Source organism: Papilio xuthus, unplaced genomic scaffold (assembly GCF_000836235.2).
Source record: "Papilio xuthus unplaced genomic scaffold, Pxut_1.1 DF827777.1, whole genome shotgun sequence".
In the NCBI taxonomy this organism is placed as follows: Eukaryota; Metazoa; Arthropoda; class Insecta; order Lepidoptera; family Papilionidae; genus Papilio; species Papilio xuthus.
The window spans coordinates 6,936,701-6,962,148 of NW_013530872.1; the positions used below are offsets into that span (position 1 = coordinate 6,936,701).

A 25,448-nucleotide genomic window follows, 5' to 3' on the forward strand; every position below is an offset into this window, starting at 1 on the left:
ACTTTAACGTCTCGTGCCAAAAGACTACAAAAGAAATTTTTATAGATACAATATCTCACGCCGGTGCACACTTCCGACGTTGAAGTAGTTTGTATTGTGTCCACTTGCGACCACATTTACTATTTTAATAAATTGTTACGACGAGTTTATACAGTAAAAACATACATAAAAAATATAATGTCAATATTTTTTTTTTAAATATTTCTGCGGTGTATATGAAAGTATTATTTCTTTTATCTTAGCACTAGGTGTCTCTGCTACTCTGTCTGCACAGAATTAAAAAAAAAAACTTCTACATCTATGGCAAATTTCAACAAGATCATCCAGCCATTCTGGAGATACCTTCGAACATACAGTCATCCAAACGTTCGCATTTCTATTATTAGTTAGATAAGATTCTAGTTATATTACTTTACGTAGTTATGCAATATACATATATATATATTTATCACGTAAGAAATTCTGATTCCGGTGTAAGGTATTAATTGAAACGAAGCAGGTGACATTAGTGGTGTGGGTCACGCACAAGTCCAATGTATACGATGCTTTGACCCTATTCAGTAACGTTCTGTCGACATTTTTATCACGTGCCGAGCAATTACAATACATCACGCTTAAAGTATTAAAAGATTATATGTAACTTTTCCTTTGTCGCCGGTTAAATTAATATTCAGAATTTTTTTTTGGGCAACGAATATCGCCTAATGCCTTTTTTTATGTTATCATTGACACAGAAAGATTAAATTTATTATTTGTGTGGTTAAGTTTGGAAATTTATTTGGATTTTTTCATGATTTGGTTACCTTTTTAATGCAATGGATTTTCTGATGAATTTAATGCTGTTTTGTTCTCGCTGTAACGAGCGGTAATAATTGTTTAATTTACTAATCGAATAAAAAACAAAACACAATAGTGAACAATTGTTATGCCTAATTACACACATTTTTCTAAAGACAACATACCTTGGCGTTAGGTACAAAAGAAAGGATCAATAAATTAAAATTTACACAGAATTTCCGTATAAAATAATCAAATATTTAGATATCACATTCATTGCAAATCTTCTTCAAATCAATCTTTTTAGGGTTCCGTACCTCATAGGAAAACAAGGGAAACCTTATAGGATCACTTTGTTGTCCGTCCGTCTGTCTCTCAAAACCCTTTTTTCAGTCATTAAGAAAGTGCAATCTTACTAATTTTATAAATGCGAATGTTTGGATGTGTGGATGAATTTTTGTTAGATAGTATCTCCAAAACGGCGGCATGGATCTCGCTGAAATTTAGCATAAATGTTCAACATATACTCTGGAAGAACACATTAAGTTTTTTTAGGCTACCAATTAAGTTTTTTTTTAATTTCCGCAATGCTGCAGTCGCAGGTGACCGCTAGTTTTATATAATGTGGAACCATATCTTTGCCTGTCAACTGGAGTTGTTTTGTAATGAGTTTAATTAAAACTTTTAGCGGTAGAGTTTCTGTAAATAGTAACTTTCAATAAACAGCACGTATCGTCGAGTTTTGTTTTGTATGCGCTTTGCATATCAAGTTTATATTTGACTTGGGCCCGTTGGCACAAATGAGGGCAACCAATTACGTTCAATTCAGTTTAACTGGCATCTGACTTTATGATATGAAATACTTGCACATAATGCTGTTTAGTTCTATTTATATTGTAGTACATAACATTGATATGATATTAATTTAAATATACATAGCGATATCCAAATACTGTGGACAGTTGCACATACAATAGTTTTATTTGATTCTAAAGCAATATTCTGATGAAGAACACAAGTTTACATGGGAAAATTTATTCATTGAAAGACAATAAAAATATTTGACACATGACATATGTACATTTTCATAAAACAAACCAGCCAGTGCACATCTCAGCAGATTATACAACTCCAACAGATTCATCGGACATAAGTTGTCAAGGAAGCTTTAAATCGAGCAAATATAAAACATGTTAACAATTTTTTACGTGAATTATTAGCTAAAATAGACAAATACGTGAGAATCCTAATAAAGAAGTCAATTATTCTGTCCAGAAAACCAATAAAACAGACTCACTGCACTACAACAAAGATTATTTTATATACACGATTATTAAAATGCTGTCTATAAGCAACTTCGCGCTTCCTCAAAAGAAACTCATAAATAATTTGATTGACAGTGCATTTAAATACGACAGTTTAATCACTTAAGAGCTTTAAAGGTACGTGTGTCGTAAAAATTTTTAAGCCTAATTCTATTTGGAAGCAATGAAGCGATAACGCCCCACATCGTGCGTTTTCTTCCATTTAATCGTTATCAAAATGAACGATTAGTGTCTCGGTCCGCGTAGGCGTATAAAGCACAAAAGGCTCTCTTATTGTAACTATTAAGATACGTTTTACGAGACAAAAGCTAGATAATTTGTTACATATTTGAAGAGACAATTATTTTAAATAGATATCAATTTTATTTGTATATTTTTAATTGAAATCGTGATTATTGGGAACTATTTCATGTTTTTATAATTATACATAAAAATAAATAAACATAAAATGTTCTAATTTAATAAATTGGAAAATTTAATGTTTATTTATTATTATTTTTTAAAATTAGGAACATTTTACGTCTATTTATAAATTTATTAAATTAAAACATTTTATGTTTTTGCTCTTATGTAAAATTATATAGTAAGTGCCGAAATGGATGAAAATTAATTCTAAAATTTGACGAATTAATAGTAAAATTATTTAACATTATGGTCTTCGCAAAAAATACAATAAATTAATGATGTAACATATCATCATTGCAATTTTAAATATTTAAATTACATGACCTACCAGTATAGGTACTAATAGGTATAAATACAACATCCCAGGAAAGCGACAACATTGCATGGTTCCATGTTGCCGAATTTTTGTAAAAGCTTTGTGCAGAGAAATCCGATGCGTTCTATTGGAGATCTCAAGACCCTCACAGTTTGCTTGAGGTTGGCCACCGAGGGGGTTTTAGTGAGTTGGCATCTCACATAAACTTGTCTTTACCCCAAAAGGCAGGGATCTTACGAAGATTTCCCCCCGATACAAAAAAAAACATGAATAGAGCATTATACGTTGGTACTATATCTGTTCTTATCCATCAAAAGACAAATCCTCGAACGGCGAAGTCTACCGTACGTACGAGTTCCGCGCCTTGGAATTTATTACGTAATTTAAAATGCTAATAGCTGTCGTCTGTAGCGAACTGATGAATAATGAAACATTCGATACCTATCTGATATTTCGCAACGATTTAAATAATTTCTCGCTAATAGGCTAATTTATAATTTAATATATTCATCGGACTTTCATCAGATAGATTGACATTTGAAATCGGCAAATACAAATTTCCAATAAACGTTTTATTAATGTGATGTTTCGTATTTAAAATTATACTTTGATATTTTTTGATTCAAATTATTAAAACTCTTTGACAGTTATTTCAAATTGAAAATGTATTTAGCTCGTCAGTTGGATTGTTATAAATTGGATTTAATATACTGTCAAATCATTGCTAACTAAAAATATGGAGACACAAAAGTTTGTTCTCTAAGTCTTTAAGCATTTTTGTTTTATATTTATTTAATCGATATTAAATATTAAAGTCTGACATTAAAAAAATATACAACTTTTTTTATCTATTGCCAATAACTAAACAGTTAAAACTCTAAACATTGTGTATGAAATGTACCAATTATGGTATGATTTTTTTTTATATTTATTGTTGATCTTTCGAATTTACCTTTCCAATGACATTTACATCTTACTAATATTATAAATGCTAATGTTTGGATGGATGTTTGTTTGAAGGTATCTCCGGAACAATTAAACAGTTCTCACTGAAATTTGGCATAGATGTAGAACATAGTCTGAAAGAACACATAGGCTACTAATTAATTTTATTTTTATTCTGCGCGGACGGAGTCGCGGGCGACAGCTAGTTTCATACAACATATATGTACCTATGAATATCTGTTACATTGGATTTGATTTGATCAATTCAGTTTATTGCGCTCAAATCTACAATGGATTTAAACGCACTTACGCTAGCATTATTGACCCTCCACTAGCCTACAAATGTTGATGGTTTATTTATTAAGAATTATTTGACATGTATTGTATGTCAATTTCCTTATATGTGGGCGTCAGTATAACAGGACAATTGGCCAGTAACTGCTATGGTCAAACTGACGTGATTACATTTCGATTCACATAACAATATGATATACGATGCTTCTGAACTGCAGTTACGAGCGTATCAGTGGTTTTTTAACCGACTTCAAAAAGCAGGAGGTTCTCAATTCGTCTTTATGTTTTTTTTTGTTCGTCGATAACTCCGCCCCTAGTTGACCTATTTTCATAATTCTTTTTTTATTCGAAACGTGTTGCGTGTCATTTGGTCCCGTTTTTTGAAACATTAAAAAGTATGGAGTAGTTTTTGAGTTATTCTAAATAATTATTTGCATGTTTTGGATGTTCATAGTATTTTTCGTCGCGTTGCTTAGAGTTCTCTCATTTAAACTAACAAGCTTCATTAGTTACGCTCTATTTGGAATTTATTCGACAAGATGTAATTATAAGAGGGAAAAGAATTAAACAAAAGCGAAACGATCTCTCGTGGGATATGGTTTTTCGGTTAAAATTTTGTTTAGTTTCGTTTTAGTACGATTTAAAAAGCGTTTTTTTATGTTTAAGCTACTAAACGAAGTTACTAACTTATTAGTGTTAGGAAAAAAATCCGACACTATGCCGGTGTACTGGCGCAACACTAACCTCACTTAAATGTCGATGTTTATGTCCCCTCACTATTCATTCACACACTTGACTTTGTAACGAAACCGCGCCATTCGCGCCAAAGGATTCTAACTAATAATTTGTAAAAAAAGTTGGTGACTTGTATTTATGTAATTGCTTCAAAATTTATCTCTGTAAATATATTACTGCCTAATCTAAGAATAAAAGTAGAACTGCAACCTTCTAAATGGCAATGTGACCAAAGATATACGTGTAGTAAAAATTAGTATATTTTTAAACATAAATGACATTTTACGATTTACCTAATTTGTAACATTCGAGTATTCAGTAATCCCCAATAGAAGTAAGTAGCCATTCTGGTCCTTGTCAAACGTAGCGCAAACATTGTGGAGACGAAGGCGCAGTGCACTCGCAGCTCGCCTCGGGCGCATGTCAACCGCTCCGCTTCGGATTATACTCTAATCCCCTTTCTCTGCACTAAGCTGCTTTCATAGCATTGTGAGAATATGGCACCGATGCCCGTCAAGTGTGCCCTAAATCTGTTTCCATAGGCCAATGCACGTTTATTGTTGACGCCACTTACGCGATTGCACGAATTTATTATCTTAATTAAATTTCACATTAATTTGTTAAATTATCTTATATATAAAATTCTCGTGTCACAATTTTCGTTCCCATACTCCTCCGAAACGGCTTGACCGATTCTCATGAAATTTTGTGAGCATATTGAGTATGAGTGAGTGAGAATCGACCAACATTTTTAATCCCGCGCGGACGGAGTCGCGGGCGACAGCTTGTATAATATATTTGGTTCGAAATTAAAAGAGTTGAATCTACCTAAATTATAGTTAAGGACTTAACATACATACAGTCAGCGTCATATAGATCGTCACAGACAAGATATGCAAATATATAGGTACATCAAAAGTAATCAATTATATCGGTACAACAAAAGTCCTCAAAATAATAGATACATTCACCCTGCTCGAAAACATCGGTACATACACAGCGTCAAATATATGAGTACATGCAAGATGCTCATAAATATCGTAGCAGCCACAGCGTCATAAGTAACGAAGCAGTCAAGGTGCTCAAAAATATCGGTACATTTGACAAAATTGAACTCTATCTCTATATGTTTGTGATACAATTTGGAATAAACTACTTCTGTTACATTCATTTGACACTTTGTATTAACATTATAGGTTGTCCGGAAAGTTCGTTCTGATTTTCGATATAAAGCTTACAATAGACTGTAGCTGAAGTGGATTCATTTTCGGATTTCCACCATTATCAAACGTCACGAAAATTTCTATATTGTGAATAATATCATTTCATTGGTTGAGATGAAAACTAATTTTTAAAATTTTATCCAATAATAAAAGACGTTTTAGGTATAGAGTCGTACCAATATAATTTAAAAACATTTTCAAAAATTTAAGAGAACAGGGTTTCAATTTTCCTTATAAAGCGGCACGAACTTACTGGGCAACCCAATATTTTTCTTCTCCTGTCATAACGCTTAAATATAAAAGTAATAATAACTAATATCAAATTTTGCCTTGTCACAATATATACAAGTTTGGCGCAGTATTCTAGTATGTTTGCCGTAATATGTAAGTATACCGGTTCGAATCTCAGGCTACTTTTTTTTTCATTTTATCAATCACGGGGTTATTTTTTCATAACCAGTAAAAATTTGGTAATGTAAAATTTTGCTCGACAATTTTTTTTTATAATTTTCGCTGTCGGGTAGAAAGAAATTTAAATAACGTTAACAACAATTAGGTCAGACCATCGCGGGTGAAGTGAATGGGCGGAGCGTGAATTGTCTTTGCGGGTTTTAAGAATGGTACGCGCGGAAACTATACGTACAAGTGTTATCTACATATGTGTGCGCGCCCACGCACACTGGAATGTTTATTGCAATCGACCAAAAATTTGATGTAGTTTGGATATTGACATTCAGTTTTTTTTCTTTCTTTCTTAAATATAATCAGTATCAGTAAAAGGTAAAGGTAAAAGTGTTATTTTTACCGGTACAAGTTTAACAAACATGAGTAAAAAACAAATTACATGCCAATAGCATCGCTTTATCTCCTTCATTTTTGTTTGAAATAGAAAAGTACTTTAACGGTCAAACTCATTAGTCCAAAGCAATATCAAAAAGTACCTAATAATTACGGCGATAAAGTTGAATTACAAGTGCTTCGATATTAAAATTAAAAAGTTTAAATATAAAAAAAAATAGTGGCTTGGGATTTGAACCGCCGACCTTACGTACCAACGGCGGCGAACGGTAAGGCCACGAGACCAAACTAGCATATATGATGACAAACTTAAATTTGATGTTGGTTTTATCTACCTAATATCTGTCATCCGCGTCGAACACTTTTAGTAAATTTTGAAAAATGGTTTGATGCAAAGTGTCAAATGAATGTAACAGAAGTAGTTTATTTCAAATTGTATCACAAGTATATAGAGATAGAGTTCAATTTTGTCAAATGTACCGATATTTTTGCGCACCTTGACTGCTTCGTTACTTATGACGCTGTGGCTGCTACGATATTTATGAGCATCTTGCATGTACTCATATATTTGACGCTGTGTATGTACCGATGTTTTTGAGCAGGGTGAATGTATCTATTATTTTGAGGACTTTTGTTGTACCGATATAATTGATTACTTTTGATGTACCTATATATTTGCATATCTTGTCTGTGACGATCTATATGACGCTGACTGTACCTCAGACCTTAGCAGAAATCTTATCGGCTTTTTATATAGAAGCGGCCGTTACATAATGATTGTAACTTCAACAAAAAAAGCTCTTATTATTTTATAATATACTTTAATTTTTTTTAATATTCATGAAGATTACGATTAAGGGATCTTCACAATAAGTAGCCTCGTCTTATGCTTACGTAATTGAATAGCGTCGATATCTTGATGTTCACTAAAAAGCAATTTCGATAATAATCGATGGCAGCTAATATGGTTTATGTTTTGTCGCAGGGCGCGTGTCCCGGCATCGCTCCTCCAGATTACCCGGTAAGCTTCCTTTTGATTCTTATACACTTTGCACTATTGACTGTGACTTAGGTGGATTTGAGGTATCTATTATTATATAAAAATAAATGTCATAATCCTCTTATAAGACCAACAAGTGAAGATCGAGATTTTGCCAAGAATTTGGATGATTGATCTCGCATTTTTGGTATTATACTAAAAATAAAGGTGATATATTAACACGTTTACTACCAAGAACACGCCCTGCTAGTTGACTTTACTCGTAGCATTTAACGTGTTGAAGATACTTTAAATAAAAGCACATTTTCCTACTGGATTTATAAAATAAAGTTAAAGCATTTTTAGATTTTGGTAGAGGCGAACGACAGTGAGTCAGTAAGACGGGAAGTCTCGAGAAGCCTGACAACTGCGACCCAAATCTTTTCCACAAACCCTTCGTAAAGTTAAGATTAACCGTGTTTCGAGCGAAGCTTTTCAACGTTACGTAATTTTATTATCTTTTTTACGTTGTAACATAACGTTATTAACCTTAATGTTTGTCACTATTTGGTTTTATATTTAATCCAATAAAATCATCACTTGAAAACAATTTATGTAACTTTGAAACAAGTAAAACTTCTCTTTTATGCCCGGTTTACAAAATTATAATATTATAATAGTATCAATAATCTTACTAATATTATAAATGCGAACGATTAGACGGATGTTTGTTTTAATGTATCTCCAGAACGGCTGAATGAATCTCGATGAAATCTGACATACATATAGAACATAATCTGGAAGAAAGCATAGGATATTAATAATGTTGTTTTTTTTAACTCCGCTCAGACAGAGTCGCGGGTGACAGCTATTTTATTTATATACCTATTAGCTAAACGTTCGATCGCGAACTACTGTAAATTAAGTTTTGTATACGACCCTGAGTATTATGATTAATTATTAAATTAATTATATCTCGTTCTACTCATGTATAAGCCCCTTTATGTCTTCAATAACAACAGGTGCTGAGAATCGTGTGCTCATATGTCGAATTGAAATGTACACGCCAATATTTACTTTGTGAACAGCATTCCGCCCGCGTCACTTACATGTGGTGCACGCATTACCAAAAGTTTATTTTGAATTCAGTCTAATGTTATAGAAATAACACCACATGTCACATTCGACGTCCATTCTTGAAAACTTTGTTTATCTTAACCCTGGTGTTAGAGTTTCCCCTGGTCTTTGCCGATCGTTTGACTTTGCCTGGCTCACTGATAAATACCATGTTGCTTTATTTACTTCAACTAAAGCAAGGTTTCCTATTGAAATTATTACGGTTACATTATAAATAAAACATTATAACTGCTGACTAATGTATTGTATTATTAATAAAAGATGTACTCATGAAATATTTATACATAGAGTAGTTGTCAAAATATTTGTGTACCGTAAATTTACCAACTTATCTTAATACAATGCTTATAAAAATTTCAACATAATGGTGAATATACATCAAATATTTATTCTATGAAATATATAACTCTGGAGACAATTTCCATCAAAACAAAAGATAAAGCTCAATAAAATTACCTAATTTATTGAATATTTAGACGTTCCACGTTCAAACAGAGACTATTCAGTTACCCTTTTACATTGCGTTATATAATTAAAGAGTATATAATATACTATTTACCTAATAATGTTTTCCATCATACAACATGGTTAGATAATTGCAATTATAGTACTTCCGCAGTGCGCTCGCGCGCCTCCGGCGACGGAACTTCAATTTCCTCTATAAAGCCGATTTGATTTTTACCTTACTTGAAAAAAAATATTTTTAGCTAACCGAGAAATCATTAATATCAATTCTGACGTTCATCAACGTTCAACATTTACGTAACTTGGTTCATATTTACAATATATTGCGTAGCGGTACTACGCTTTATTAAATACAAATTATATTTTCAAATCATCCTTGATATATAGAAAAAAACTTAATTAGTGTAACCTATATGTTCTTTCAGACTATGTTCTATACGTATGCCAAATTTAATCGAGATCCGTTCAGCTGTTCTAGAGATATCTTCAAACACCCATCCATCCACATCACATCCATCTAAACATACGCATTTATAATATTAGTAAGTTAATTAAAAAGCAGATCTTCAAGGCATAAATTTCAAAAATGAATAAATAGTATCCTATGTCCGTCTCCATGCTCCTTGGAGCATGGAGGTAGCTTACTACCTCCTCACCAATTTTCAACCATTTCGGTAAAGCCGTTCTTGAGTTGTAAATAGTGTAACTATTATAACATGACTTTCTTTTATATATAGATAATGGATGAATAAATTAATTTGGAAGCGAGCAACCAATTTCAAGTTTATTTAGTAGTCAAAGTGGTATAGTCATTACTTCGCCACAAATAGTAAAGCTACTTTATTATCGCGCTTGGCAACTCAGTTGGCAATCGTGTTCAGCTTTGTCTTATCACTGACACTTCCATTTGTCGCTTAAACGCGGATGTTTGTGTAGTTTTTGGCTGAGACACGGATTATCGGGAAACAATAGTGAATTATTCCTTTAAGCGTTTATAACTTTGTTTTTGTTTTCGAAAAATATTGAACAAGAGAAATTATAGTAAACAAAACAAACATATAATAACCCACAAGCCAATTCCACTGGTATAATTATATAAAAATACTGTGTAGATTTAAATCAATAAAAAAATAAAGAAGCGTCAATAACCTAATGGTTAAGGGTACGGATTTCCAATCACGAGGCCGGGGGTTCGAATCCCATTCGACTATTATCGTGAACCAGATCCTAGCACAAGCATAGAGCTTAGTTGGAATGGTAAAAGAAATACTCGTATTAGTAACTTTACAAAATAAATCTGCTAATATTTTTATTAAAATAAAATAATTAGCAGATTAGCCTTAAAGTTTAAATTATGTTTATCTTCAGTTTACTTGCATGAGGTTTTAGTTGGTATAAACTATACATAAATCTGGACCATAAATTATTTATCTAACACAATAGTATTCTCAAATTTAAACTAGATCATACTGTCCTTATCTCGTAGAGGACAGAATATAAATCTTTCTTATATCGTGTATTAATCGCTTTATTTGGTGAATAAATTTAGTTTTGTTTGAGTTTGCTTTCGCTACGTTATTTATTCAGAAGGACGACCCGGGGCCAGGGAGATACTGCGTACTGTTTACATAACATCGTCCCGCTCCCGACTTGCCGATATTTCCACGACTCGTAACGGAATTTATTAAACAAACAAAATGAAAAATAGGAATAATACGTTATGAATCTTTACTTATATTTCAATATTACTCGATATTTTCTATATCAATATTTGTTGTTTATTGTGTCTAAGAGATAAGGACGTTATTGTGATAACCTACTTGTGTTTAATATTATGAATAAGTCGTGAAAGCAATGTAACTTCGTAATATACTTATACGTATATTATTATACTTTTTTTAAATAAAATTCTTTGATGTGAAAACTTTCATAACAATGGTTATAGTATACTAACTGTCGCCCGCTACTCCGTCCGCGCCAAATTAAAAAGAAACACCAGACTATTTTCCGTATATGTGCTAAATTTCATCAAGATCTGTTCACCCCTTTTTGGAGAACCTTCAAACATCCATCCATCTAAACATTCGCATTTATAATATTAGTCAAAAGTAAGATAGGTCGGGATATTTACTTACCAAAGATATACAATATTAAAACTCTACTTAAACTAAGTTCTTAACGCTATCCATTTATGTATAAAGTAGACAGTACTAAAACATGTTTTCCGTCTAATTACCTATTAGAATTAGTTATCTCGTATCTTCTAAACCATTATGTTATTTTCTTTCAAATATTCTATTGTCGTTGAATAAGTAAAGATATAGACAAAGTTTACTTAACAAACAACAAATAAACATACTATGATTCTATAAATATTTACGTTTATTTCATAAAGTTTTCTCGTCCTTAGCGTAGGTATTCTGTCTGGTATTGGCAAAGGCAAATAAGAGAATCCAGTGGCTGTGAGTTATTTTATTGAAGGCAACGCCCGCACAGACTTGCAGATATTCATATAGTGAGCTTGAGTTGAACGATCGTGTTACAACAAACGTATGAAATTTTAAAAAAGAAACATGTATTATAAATCCTACATTAAGACAAAAGGGTTTTCTGTTGTCCGCAAGTAAAAAACAATTGTTATACGAAAATAATAAGTAATATTTAAACGTAGTAATCGATTATTTTAATGAATAGATTAGCGCTTGACAACAATCCCACTTGAGATAAAATGGCAATGAGATCGAAAATTACCATAGACATTTTAGTATAATAGTAATATTGCCTAGATATCGCGTTAAGCAATTTTTACTGTATTTATAAACCAAAGACATACACAAAATATGATTCATTCTAATTTAAAAAAAAATAGTTAAATTTATTGGATTAGATTTAGATCCTTCATCGACACCATGCAGGGAAAGTTGTGTTTAATTTCAAAGACGATTAAGTAATATGTCATATGTGTATATCATACTAAAATTTCACTCATTTTGACGTCGACAAGGATTGTTTTAATGGATACGTAATTTGGCAAATAAATATGAATGTAAATTCGAGGAAAATTAAGAAACACATCCACCCTAATGAAACTAACGTAGAGCCATTAAAATAGTGGTATATAAATAATTCAGACTGTGGTTTGGCTTCGTTTCAAGATATTTTCACATTAAATTTCATGAGGGGTTCATTTTTCCGGAGTCCCCTGTTTCTGTCTCCTTGTTTTCATTGCGAGATAGACGGCTGGTGTCTTGCGTTAGATAGCTGGCCGTTTTGTCTAATACGTGTATTATTGACTTCTAACCAAGTTCATGATCACTTTTGAACAATTTGGTTTTCTTTTATGCGTTATATACCCAAAGATTGGAATTTCAATTTCCATCTGCTTTCAACATACTTAATTAGACATCAAATATCACAAAGATGTTTTAGGACAATATATAAAAATGTAATCTTAAATACGAACAGAAACAGGCTTGAATATATTGCTATCATTTTGTTCCTTTTTAATAAATGAAATAAAAACAACGCCTACAATTGGGTGTTGTAAGTAAAAGAAAAGAAACGAAAATTTCTTTGTTATTAACATAAACAACAAGCAATGCACAAACCTCGAATGATCCCGTCTTAAATGTTTCAAGACGCGGAGGAAGAAATCCTATTTCTTCATTTTGTGTCGTCGCCTTAGCCGCCGGGGACGCTGACGGGCGACCGCTTCGTTTATTTTATTTTTACAACGCAAAGCAAAGTCTACGAGTTATGGAACTTGATTTATATTTTAATAGTTAGCCTTAGGTTTGAATCCTGCGATTATTTAAATCAAGAAGACGTTATAAATCTGTTTTTGGGTATAATAGTTACAATATCGGCTATCAATCATAAGAATATCAACATTTGAAGTCACAGTTAATGTGAAAGTGATTGATGATATTAAAACGCGAACGTTACAAGTCAGAGAAAATTCAAGTTAAATTGTCATAGAATTGTCAAATATCACAAATGTCATCATAAAGGTAAAATTAACATGACAAATTAATGCAGAAGTGTAGAGGGGCTTTTACCCCTTTAAGTACCTGATGGTAATGAGTGAACATTTGTTTTATTGTAAGGAAGATGAATTACAACAAGTTAAACAATAAAAACAGTATGTAGGCAATGTGTCGTTAACATTACTCACTAGCGCTCGCCCGTGACTTTGACAGCGCGTATTTAAAAAAATAGCCTTTAATATGTCCGCGTGCATAAGCTACTTTCTTGTTAAAATTAATCCAGCTGTTCCCGATATTACCAGGAACATACGTAGGCTTACGGACTTACAAACAGATATAAATTTGAAAAATTGGTATTTCCGTATCTGCAATACAAAAACACGTGTACGAAGCATGTTTTTTATGTTATAATACATAAAGACAGTCTAATTGTATAATGTTGTATAGATTTGGTATAGACATTCTTGAAATATACACTTTTAAAAACTTTAAATAACTGAAGAATTGATCTCAACGAAATATTCTATTCAAAGCTTTAATTTAAAACATCTGAAACCTAAATCAAAATCGTTTTTTTCTTTACATGAATATAACTTTCACGAATTTCGTATAAAAATTGAATTGGTATTTACCTTTTTTCTCTAGAAATATTCTCCTAACTTTAATCAATTCTATTTACAGACATTAACTTTCTTAGTTTGTAAATATCTCTAATTGGATTCGAGACCTAATTATAAAGATTCTGTTACTAACATTTAATTTACATCTTAATTAGGTTAATTAACATAAAATGGTAAAAATGCAATTTAAAAACTAATTGCTAATTTAAGTATGCATAATTACAAAAGCCAAAAAACGTATGTAACACTAGATTCAAAGGAAAATAAAACCATCCATGCATAACGATCATTCATAGTGCTTAAATAATGCTTGTTACGTCATCAGTGATACGACAGACGGGGGTAATGAAGTAGAGCGTGCTAATTCACGCAGTCATAGCCGCAGCCGCCCACTCGCGAGAAAAACTAGGGACCTTCATTAGTCTGGTGACTTGCTCTTGAAGTCGGTTGACAGTGAAGTATGTTACGCTAATGGATTTAACATAAGCTAGGGAATATTAGACATTTTACCGTAGTATAGTAATTTGTAAGGGCTTGTTCTTTTTAATATTGTAAATATAATAATATTGCGCTAACATCGAACCACATTTGATATATTATATTTGTAAGAATTGTAGCACAGACGAATAAATAAACAATTTCTTCTTTGTATATGTGGACATAGCCAGGTTATGACATTGGACACATTAATATGTTTATTATATTTTGTTAATTATATCTAACATTGTTACAATGTCGATGTAGCCGCAGGCACAAATGCCTTTTTAAATAAAGAAAGATAAATTATCTTTTATATACATAAATATCTACTAAAATTTGGCACAGTATAACCAAGTAAATATACTTGAACGTAAATATGACAAACATATTAATAATAATTTTTGCATGTAAATATATAAATAACAAGACACTCAAAACTAACATTCCAAAAGCTAACGTAACAACTTAAACCCCAATGCTACAACGCAATATAAAACAGCAAAGGTATATTGATGTCCTGGCAATGTTTATTCAGAGCTTTAAATTCCGAAAGGGTTTCCTTAATTTGATCATTATTCTTGTGAAATCCCGGTGCGTACTAAGAAATGACAAAAGGTGTTCTAATTTTGCCATAAATTTCCCTTTAGGCCACCCCTTGCGCACCATAATTACATTACTCTTCAACGTTTCTATAAATACTACAAATAAATTCGTTTTCTCTGTTTATCTCTTTTTTCGAGAACACCTGAATTAAATTTCTTTTTTCATTACTTTTATATTAAAAAGTTTTATAAGTTAATATATGTTCTTCTTAGCGTAATAGATGAATCTTGACATGATTTACGATTGACGGAGATAATAACAAGGATAAAATTGTCGTTATCTTTTTTGATATTTCGTAAGTAAAAGGAAAACAAAAGATAACCTCACAAGAAAGATGCAGAAACAAGTCTTTTAACATTTCGTTAAGAGAATATTTAATTATATTTTTACACTATTTTTTATTTATTAATATTTTATTCTACATAACAGCTACATATGTACAATAACATTACGTTAATTTAATTAAAATTTTAATAAACGTTATTCATAACCCTAAAAAATAACTGAGCAATGTGTTTAATTGAAGCGGACGAATGTTGACGTTTCTTAATCAATTAACCGTAATCGAATTAACCTTTTGAGAGCCATCTTTATAAATTCAAAAGGCGTCAAAATAAACGGACGTTTCGAATAATTTATAAAGCTTTCTGCTTGTCCACATTAAGGTGAGTGGATTCGTTAGAGTGGGTGACTTGCAGTCCAACGGTCGTATGTCACTTGACACGCCCGTTTTAAAGCCCGATGACCGACGCCCTCATTTTACTACGCAGGTACGAGTATTTAATTTTATTAAAGGACGGCATTAAAGTGATTACTCTATAACCTACTTTTCTGCCCTTATAGCAGTTATATTTGCTTTATATTATTCAAAAATGCAGGAATGGTTTTATTACAAAACTAGATGTCGGGACTTCATCCGCGCGAAATTAAAAAAAAAAAACATAATTAATAGCATATGTTACAAACTATGTATGCCAAATTCTATTAATAATATAAGGTTACGCAAATGCACGCAAAAATCATCGTACTAAGAGTAGAGGTATTGTCATTTAGGCACGAGAAATATACTCTAAGAACTGTTTAAAAAGGTAGCTATTTATCCACTATAGGGTAGCGCTATTGTGTTATTTTAAACTAGTAAGTGTATACTTCGTACGTGACTATAACCACGTATACATATTGTGTCATTGTATTACGTAACGTTTAAAAATATTATTCGCAATGTATCCATACGATTTAAGATGCACGACTGGTAATCGTAAGAAAATAATGGCAGAAATATAAACAAATGTCCGTCCTTTGTTTTGTGATTTATCGCTACAACGCGCACGACACTCTGGTGTTGGGTATGAAGTGTTATCGTGCTGGACTGATTAATGTCAAAGGTCATTGGATATTACTCATCTGTACTCCAATTCTGTACCGATACATTATCTGTGGTACGATTACAGGTATTATTTATTGTCCAATATTGTTTCTACTTATATTAATGATATTCATTTAACAAAGTGTTATAAAAATAAAGTATTTCAAAAAAAAATTCTATAAAATATCCTCTAACCTATAGAAACTATTCAATAGAAAATAGAACATTCAACGAATAGTACTGTTTGATTTGTAAATGCAAATGAATACATTGTGGTAAATTTATTAAATGGAATGCATACCGTAGTCTCAACTTAAACCTATGAACGTTTTCAATGTCTTGTTATTTCGCAGTTTAATTTAAATATGTAAATTTTAATAGACATAATACAGACTGTAGATTCTTGAATTACAAATGAATGTGACATTAAGTTTTATAGGCCGGTAGTCAATTCATGGAGCCATTTCCTTCAAGCTGACGGCTAATTTTCACTCACGAATTTCAATGGATTTGACGCTTCGCATACCTCTGATTCTCAACACCGACTATCGATTCAAAAAGTTACTGGCGGTACAGGGAAAATGTAAAGATAAAATACTTATTAGAAATAATTTCTAAATTGAACTATTTGTCTTAAAACTCTGTACTTGAAGTGAACTTATACTATGTTTCCGAGCTTCGAGTATTAACAATTGGAAGCCTAAACTTGTCTTTTCTTATTTTCATGTTTCTACATATCTAATAATCTTATAGAAAACCTTAGAATTAATTGGCTCTAGCAAATTGGTATGGCTTTGTTAAAAAACAAGTTATAATCTTGGTAATTTAACATCAAGCGATTAACGCTTAATCTAATTTTATAAAACAACGATTTACTTTCCGAGTCTGGAACATAATACCCTCATTAGGGGCGACCCTATTTTCACTCTCCAAATAAGTATAAAGTAAGGGATAATTGTTATTAAGTAACTAGAATTATGTAAGTTTATTTTACTTAAATAATCAATTTAGAACAGCAGAACAGTTTGAAAAGAAAAGTGGCCGTATATATCACTTATAAATAAAGATTTTTTTATTATCTATGTTTAATATTTAATGTTTAATGTTTAGTAAAACGGTGTACAATTTGTAAACGTAATATTATTAAACGAACATGCATTAAAAGCAAGAAAATCATTGCGGATTCTTGAGTGTACTGTATAATTATTGTTGGTTATAAAGGCTTTAGCTAAAGTAAATTTTTATCTACTTATGCTCAAAATGTCTTACTATAATCATAACAATTGGCGTATACAATTAGAAATAAAAGCGCAGCAATATTTTAATCCTACGTCTACCTTAGGTAACATCTACAAACTAACAATTGTACAACATGTAGCATGCATCTTTAATGCATTTTGTTTTTTTTTTTGCTTTTATAAATAACTAGCTGTCGCCCGTAACTCCGTCCGCGCGAATTAAAAAAAACTCAATAAGTAGCCTATGTGTTCTTCCAGACTATGTTCTATATGTGTGCCAAATTACATTAAAATACGTTGAGCCGTTCTGGAGATACCTTCAAACAAACATCCATCCATCAACCTAAACATTCGCATTATATTAGTAAGAAAGGGTAAACTAAACGTTCTACATAAAAATCCAATAAAATCTACGTCTACGTTTATAAGTATACCGAAGAAAAAATTTCACAGTTTGAACTTTAGACATTGTCGTTGTGAATATAAACGGACCTAACAACATGAGAGTTCAAGCACCTTTGAGTCAGCAGACATAATACTTTGACAGGGCGATTCGTCATGCTCTCTATGATTAAAAAGCTATTCAACCTAATTTCTTACGTTATACCGCCGACCGTAGCGAATCAAAGTCTATAAAACCTATTAGAAGTGGTCACGTTTTTAATATTACCTAATTTATTATTTGAAAGTCATTTTGTATTTAAATAATGTAAAGATAAAACTGATAGTCATTGTCTGAAAACGTACGTATCAAGGATTGTAAACTTGTAAGTATACTGTCGTGTATGAAATGATTGAAAAATGTATGTATGGAAAATCCAACTTCATTCACACCAACATTATTAAATAATCAGTGATGCGGAAAATAATTTAACGCATTTTATAATTTTGCCAAGTTTTTATTTAACTCAAATTTCTGAGTTATAATAAATTACGTATACATACCATATTACTCGTGGAAATTTATTTGACTAAAAATATTTTTGAGATTACTTATCCCGACGAAATTGAATCATTGTTGCTAACTAAAGCGAGTTGTTGCGAGTTGTAAAACTCTGGTACAGACGATGTCAATGAGTTGTGAAGCTTTCCCAAGAGCTGTAATCCATGTGTGTAATCAGGCTTATTTTTGAGTAATTTCCATCTTTAATTAGTACATTTGCGTTCGTTCTAGTAACAGAAATAGCAAACTATTTGAACGATCAATTCTCTTAAGCCACAAGGATTGATTTATGGCATGTCCCCTGTATCAACGATAATGGTGAGGGTTAAGATGACTTTAAAATAAGATTCTAATGAAATTCCTTATTTTACGGGATTACAATGTTTTGTTGCGCACACAGGGATTCCTTAGATTTTTAGTTTTATAATTAGCGTTGTTCCTTTGACTTTAACTTATTCTACAGAATGAAAATGAATAAAAAATTATGAGAGAGAGAGAGAATAATATAAGGAGCGTCAGAACAAAAACCTGTAAATCACATTTTGATATTTTTTAAATGATGCCTATTAATTTTTCTCCATGAATTTTGTTATATTTTTACACTTTTCCACATGAACAACAATGTAATTTATCCGTTTTTGTTCCGACGCTCCCCATATGATGATTGAAAAATTTAAACCAACTAACAAGTATTAAAAGTAAATAAGTAAATATGCTATAATATAATAAAACTTCTTTGTATATCGTCCTTCTTATGTTATAAGCGAATGTTTAGATGGATATATGAATGGATGTTTATTTGAAGGTATCTCCAGAACGACTGTACGAATCTCGATGAAATTAGGCATACATATAGAACAGTCAGCTAATTATCTTATTGTAAAACCTCGCAGACGGAGTCGCGGGCGACCGCTAGTTTCTACGTAATACTAACGTAGTAATACGTAAACAAAAATATGTGTGAAGTCAACCAACCCGCACTTGGCCAGCGTGGTTGACTATGGCCTAATCACCCTTAACTTAGAGTAGGCTCCGAGCCCCTCGTGGGGACGTATAGTGAGCTGATGATGATGAGGAATACGTAAACGAAATACAATATAAAACTATTATTCGCAACATTTCAACCGCCCTGACATACATTGTTGGTACTTTTCTTTGCAGGACACATGTGTCTACTCAAAATATCAATTTTACTTCGCAACTAGGAAGTAACAGGAGGGGTGCATACAAATTTGGAATATACTTATTATCTTATCGCCTTGTGATGAATGATATTTTTTAACGGGGAGAATTTGTCGTTTTACGCCCCACAACCACGTTCACCCCAAGCTATAGAATTTTTTATATTTTACTATGTAACTATGGTTATCCAAGTATATGCTTTTTCCAGTTTTTAGTCTTTAAATTATAATATTTAGTTACTCAACTAGATCAAGTTCTACTTTAAATACGTGTTTGGATCGTAAGTTAATAGCTTTTCTTAGAATTCTGATATTTAACCGCAAATATCTTGATTATTCCCAATTCGATTTTCGATCGAAATTTTATCAATACATCCCAGAGCTAATAACCTAAATTAAATTGAGTTTCTTGCAAATACGTGGAATTTCTCTATTAAATGAGTAGCAAAGTTTCTTGAATACAATTTGAATAAATGTCTTCAATAAGCAAGCAATAACAGGCATTGATTGAAATTATAGCAATAAAAATGTTGCGACTTTTTTCCCCTTCAAATATCTAGCAGACAAAAATTGTGGGGTGAATATAAGGGGGCCAGAAATTTGCTGATGTCATCAGTCAAATAATGTCGAGAATAAATTCGTATCCAAATTTTTCATCAAATAAATTTGTTTATTGTAGTGTATAATTTTATACAACACACACTTTGACCGTGGTACAGTAAAACTAAGCCCCGATATACATGTCATGATGACAATTGGTAATACGTAAAAATTTTAAATTATACTTGAATTGTAAAAATGATCATGTTAATTTTATTACAAACTAGCTGTCGCGTGAATATATAAAAAAATCTAATAAAGGTAAGTTAAATAAAAAGCAGCTCTTCAAGGCATAAATTCGAAAAAAAAAAGAATAAATACTATCCTATGTCCGTCTCCAGGCTCTAAGCTACTTCCTCACCAATTTTCAACCATATCGGTAAAGCCGTTCTTGAGTTATAAATAGTGTAACTAACATGACTTTCTTTTATATATATATAAAAGAAAGTCATGTTAGTTAAAATGTATAAAAACTGCATAAACGGAGTTACCCATTTTAACAATTCCTTTTTATTTTGCCATATACTGATCCACTTATCATTTTAGTATATAAATTTTCTTATTCTCTTAATATATTCTTACCAATAACACTGTTATAAATGCTTGTGATAATTTAACATCACCAAGCATATGATGCGTGCGATAGGCATGAAAATAAATCGCAGGGCGTTACAGGGACGGTCATAACAAATTATTGTAGCAGCCAGACGGTCAACGAGCGCTTTACGAGCCGCTTCCCAGTGTTGATGATGATTTAGATGCAAGAAATATCGAGCGGAAATGAACAGATAAACCGCGGGAACGCGCCCGTTGCCATAGAGATGGACTGAGGGCTGGGTCGCTGCGAGCCCTTCTATATCTACCCAGATTCTTATCATAATTATCTTAATAAATAGGCCTGAATTGCAAATAATATCTTTGACTGTAACCGTAACAAATATACTTTCTGATATGAGCTTGTATAAAAAACAAAAGAAGTTTTTTTTTAAGAAATTACTTTATTAAAGAATTATATTGAACTTACTTTCAAATTCAGTTGTTAAATTGGATAGATCATTGTGTGGTTTAATTACTTTTCGAAAGCAAAAAAGTCCATCTTAAGATTCATCAAAGGTTAATTTTGCATTGATCAGTCTTCTTTATTCAATCTCTCCGTCTAAGATTGATTGAAATACATTTAACGACTGTCTCGTCGTATAAGTCAAATATGTTGATTGGATTTTTTAATGAATACCTCTGGCCCGTATAAAATATTGCCCAGAGGCATACATTGCTTGTTCGCGACTACATTCCAATCCTTAAAAAACTAACTAATTGATTCTTATGTCCAAACATATGTTGGATATACCAGTTTATTAACCCACTACTCTTATAACAAACATTGCAAATGTAATCTTGTTACGGTAATTTATGACAAGAAACTATATTTCTTTATCTAACATAAAAAGCTACTGCTACAAATTCAAATTCGTTTCGTTCATAACCCCAATCTATTGCAGCGAGCGGGATGATATATCGACGTCGGTCGCTCTGTTGATCGTCACTTACTGTACCCTTATCGTACTCGCCGTAATTTCGGATTCATCGCCCTCGGTCTTCCGTACCAAAAATATTATACAAAAGTGACAAAAATATTTCGAAGTTTTTACTCATACAAGATTAGCTTATGCTTAAAACTTGTAAAAGAAAATTTTATACAACACATTATCTTGCCAATTTTTTAAAGTACTTAAAAATTATATTCAATAAATTTCTTATTTTCTGTTACAGACACAACAGGAAATGAGAGGATGAACCATGGAATCACGCAGCGCGCCCCCGAGCCCCGACGACACCGGGGAGGCGGCATTCCACTCCCGACGGGGCCGGTACCGTCAGCCCACGCTGCAGCGGACTTTCGCCAGCTGCCGCGAGAACACGCGTCCGCGCCCGCACCACAGGCACGCCGCCTCCGAACCCGCTCGGACCGACGACCGTGTTCTTACCACCGCAGAAGTCCACGACTATCCGTCATCTGAATCTGGTATCGCTGCGGACTGCTCCCATACACATATGAGCAACAATGATGACAGCCCGTGTTACGACAGGTCCGATTTCGAAGGAATGTCCTCTTACAGTCTACGAAGAACACCCGATTATCATCATGATTGTAAACATTTATCCGTAGATTATAATCGAAGTCATACGCCGGATTGTAACCATGGTCACAGTTCAGATTGTGATCGAGGACACGGAAGGAGTCAAACATCTCACAGGCCGCATAGAAAACATAGACGAGACGAAGATGACGGTGCGCAATCATTGGACGAGCGCTGCGCTCGTGACTTAGATGAAATCTTGCCCGCGAGACTTGGAGCCATTAATTTATCAAGGGAACCACCGCCACAAACGTGGAATAGAAATAATATAGCCGCTACTATGGAGCGATTCGAGCCAGTCGACTACTCGTATGCTTATTATGACCATCAATTATCAATGCCATCTTCTTCGAGAAAAACAAGCCGCCAACGAGGACGAGGTATGCCGAGAGATCGCGCTGCGCGCCACAATTACGTAACGAGGTATGGAACTGAAGAAAATATTTATGAAGAAATCACAGATGGTTCACGAAACTGTCCGAAACATAGGTATGGTCCGAGACAATCGCTAGTTTCTTTAGACAGGAGTGTAGTCGAAGAAGAAGTTCGGCGGGTCGAGTCGAGACATAAACGAATTTTGGGTGAACTTAATCTAAGTGTTGAAGCTATGCTAATGCCGGAGTGCGAATCTCCAGATTCAGAAAGAGCTGAGGACAGAGATAACATTGAAGAATTAATGCGCGTGGGGCCAACGGATGAATTACTTTCGCCCGCTAGTTGTAATCCTCCTGATTTAGACAGCGGGTTTAGCGGCAGTAGCAGTGGTGCTAGCTACGTGGGCAGTTTAAGGAGGAAACCGACTGGATCAGTTCCTCATTTGCCTGCTGTGGCATATGGTACCCGTGGCTTAGGAGTACGTATTTTAGGTGCTGACGATTGCACTCTTAGGTGTCCTAGAGATGCAGCATCGCCTCGCAGCTCCAGTTGTGGAGATGCAAAATCAACGGGATTCTGGAACAAGAGGGCCTGGAAGAAACTCTCAGGATTTTCCAGTTCCAACAGCATTAACAAAGCTGGATTAACAGGTACAGTAATAAATATTAATTAATCTTCGTGTATCTTAGGTACAACTTTTAAGGAATCCTTTATTTAGCTCTAATATAAAGCAAGGCAAAGATGTAATTTTAGTTTGAAAAATTTAATAAAATGCTACATTTATTACACACATGAACATCTACGGGACACAAATATTACTCATAGAAGCTTGCTGCTTAATATGAAATATATTAGGTTTTCCGTCGTCAAGTCGCGCAAATCCTGAGAAATTCATTTATTTGCCTGTTTCATTCGCCTATAGGCGCTTTTCAATTGGACGCGCTTGCTTTGTTGTTTGGTTTCGTTCATTTTGTTAACGGTGCGGCGTTTTACATTGCAGGTCTGCTCGTTAGGTACACTTTCCGGCGTAAGTCCGGCTCGCAGGGCTCACAAACTAAGCGGCGCGCTGAACCCGTCAAATGCGATGCGTGCCTCTCACAACGATGCTAACCGCACTATGGTAAGGGACCCACACTTAGCTGCCTGCTTACAGATTAATATGCAATATGTATTATTAAGTAGTACCTAACAATTCCATTTATTTTTTGTTTTAAAGCGCGTCCATTTTTTCCTATTTACCGAATGGTAGAATCTAACATCCAAATAAAACCTACACAAAATCCATAACAAAATTAACATGAAATTAATATTTTACAACGTTAGTGTTATATTGTCAATGTCTTCAATTTAAAATACAACTTTTTTCGAAGTAAAACACAATGTCTTGGTTACAGATGAAGGCTGTAGGCCAAGCAGGGCTAAATCGAGAACAGCTACTATACCATACAGGTTAATTGTACTAATTTAAACATTATCAATGTATTTATTTTACGGCACATATCACAATTTTATTTTATTGCACAATATCACATCACAATTTTATTTTATTTATCATTTTTTTATTTTTTATTTACACGACATTTTTTGTGCCATTTATACATCGTCGTAGAAATTAGTAAATAGCTCATTATTTTTGTTACGTTCATTGCATTTTCATATTATTTAATAGATTTTTTTTTAATTATAAAAATAAAATTCTTGGTTACAGCTACTCCAACGGAAAATTGGTGGTGCCGTTGGATTCCTTAACACAAAGCTGAGGGGTCATGAGACCCCATCTTCCCCGCCTTGAACATCTCAGAAGGACACCTTAATAAGGGGAATAAATGAACATACGAGTTTCAGTTGTCTATAAAACTTGATCATTTCAACATTCCAATGGACAAGTGCGTGTCGTAACATTTCCAGTGCGTCTCAAAGACAAACTGTTTTAGCTTGGCTAAAATTATTAAAATAATTTGTACATATTTAGTGAATGCAAAAAGTGGCAAGTATACGTTGAAGTGATAGACAAGCCTAACTAATGTTTTTGTATTACAGCTGTTTCCTAGAAACTTATTGGCTATGTTATTGTTATCAATTTTTAGTAGATGTTAGGTACGTGAAAAGGCTGATACTACATCCGATTTTGTACTAAAAAAATTAATCAAACAACCTATAATATACAATTCTTTTTATGTCAATTTTCAAATTTCGTAAATTCGTCCGGTGGCGGCACCGACTAGTTTCGAGCCCATCGGGGATACTATTTCGCGGACGTGGCCCGTCGCTTACTGTGAAATAGTACCAGTACCACTCATCCTGATGAAGGGCCCTGATGGGCTCGAAACTAGTCGGTGCCGCCACCGGACGTATATACGTGAGTGTTTAGCCGTGTTTATATATCAGTTTAGTATAATGTCTCACGAAAGTTTGAATAATTTAATTTCAAATTTCGATTAGATAAAGAAAGTATAATTCATTTTATTAATTTTATTTTTTCATTGTATTTAATCGGAATCACTGCCTGTTTAAATATG

At 32.9% G+C, this 25,448-nt stretch overlaps 1 protein-coding gene across 5 annotated transcripts in view; it reads left to right on the top strand.

Annotated features, from left to right (window-relative positions):
* The window catches only part of LOC106115985 (uncharacterized), a 70,776-nt gene extending 45,534 nt beyond the window's left edge, over positions 1-25,242 (top strand). The window contains exons 2-6 of one of the 5 annotated variants that reach the window (XR_001227783.1): positions 7,804-7,839; positions 22,187-23,579; positions 23,930-24,049; positions 24,324-24,378; positions 24,638-24,675. Coding sequence is in view for 3 of the 5 variants with exons in the window: in XM_013309679.1 (XP_013165133.1) it covers positions 22,214-23,579; positions 23,930-24,039 (1,476 nt within the window). In the remaining 2 variants the exon portion in view is untranslated. Of the gene's footprint in view, positions 1-7,803; positions 7,840-22,186; positions 23,580-23,929; positions 24,050-24,323; positions 24,379-24,637 lie in introns of all 5 variants that reach the window. The other 4 variants (XR_001227784.1, XM_013309679.1, XM_013309680.1 and 1 more) reach the window with 4 other exon arrangements.
* The last annotated feature ends 206 nt before the right edge of the window (positions 25,243-25,448 follow it).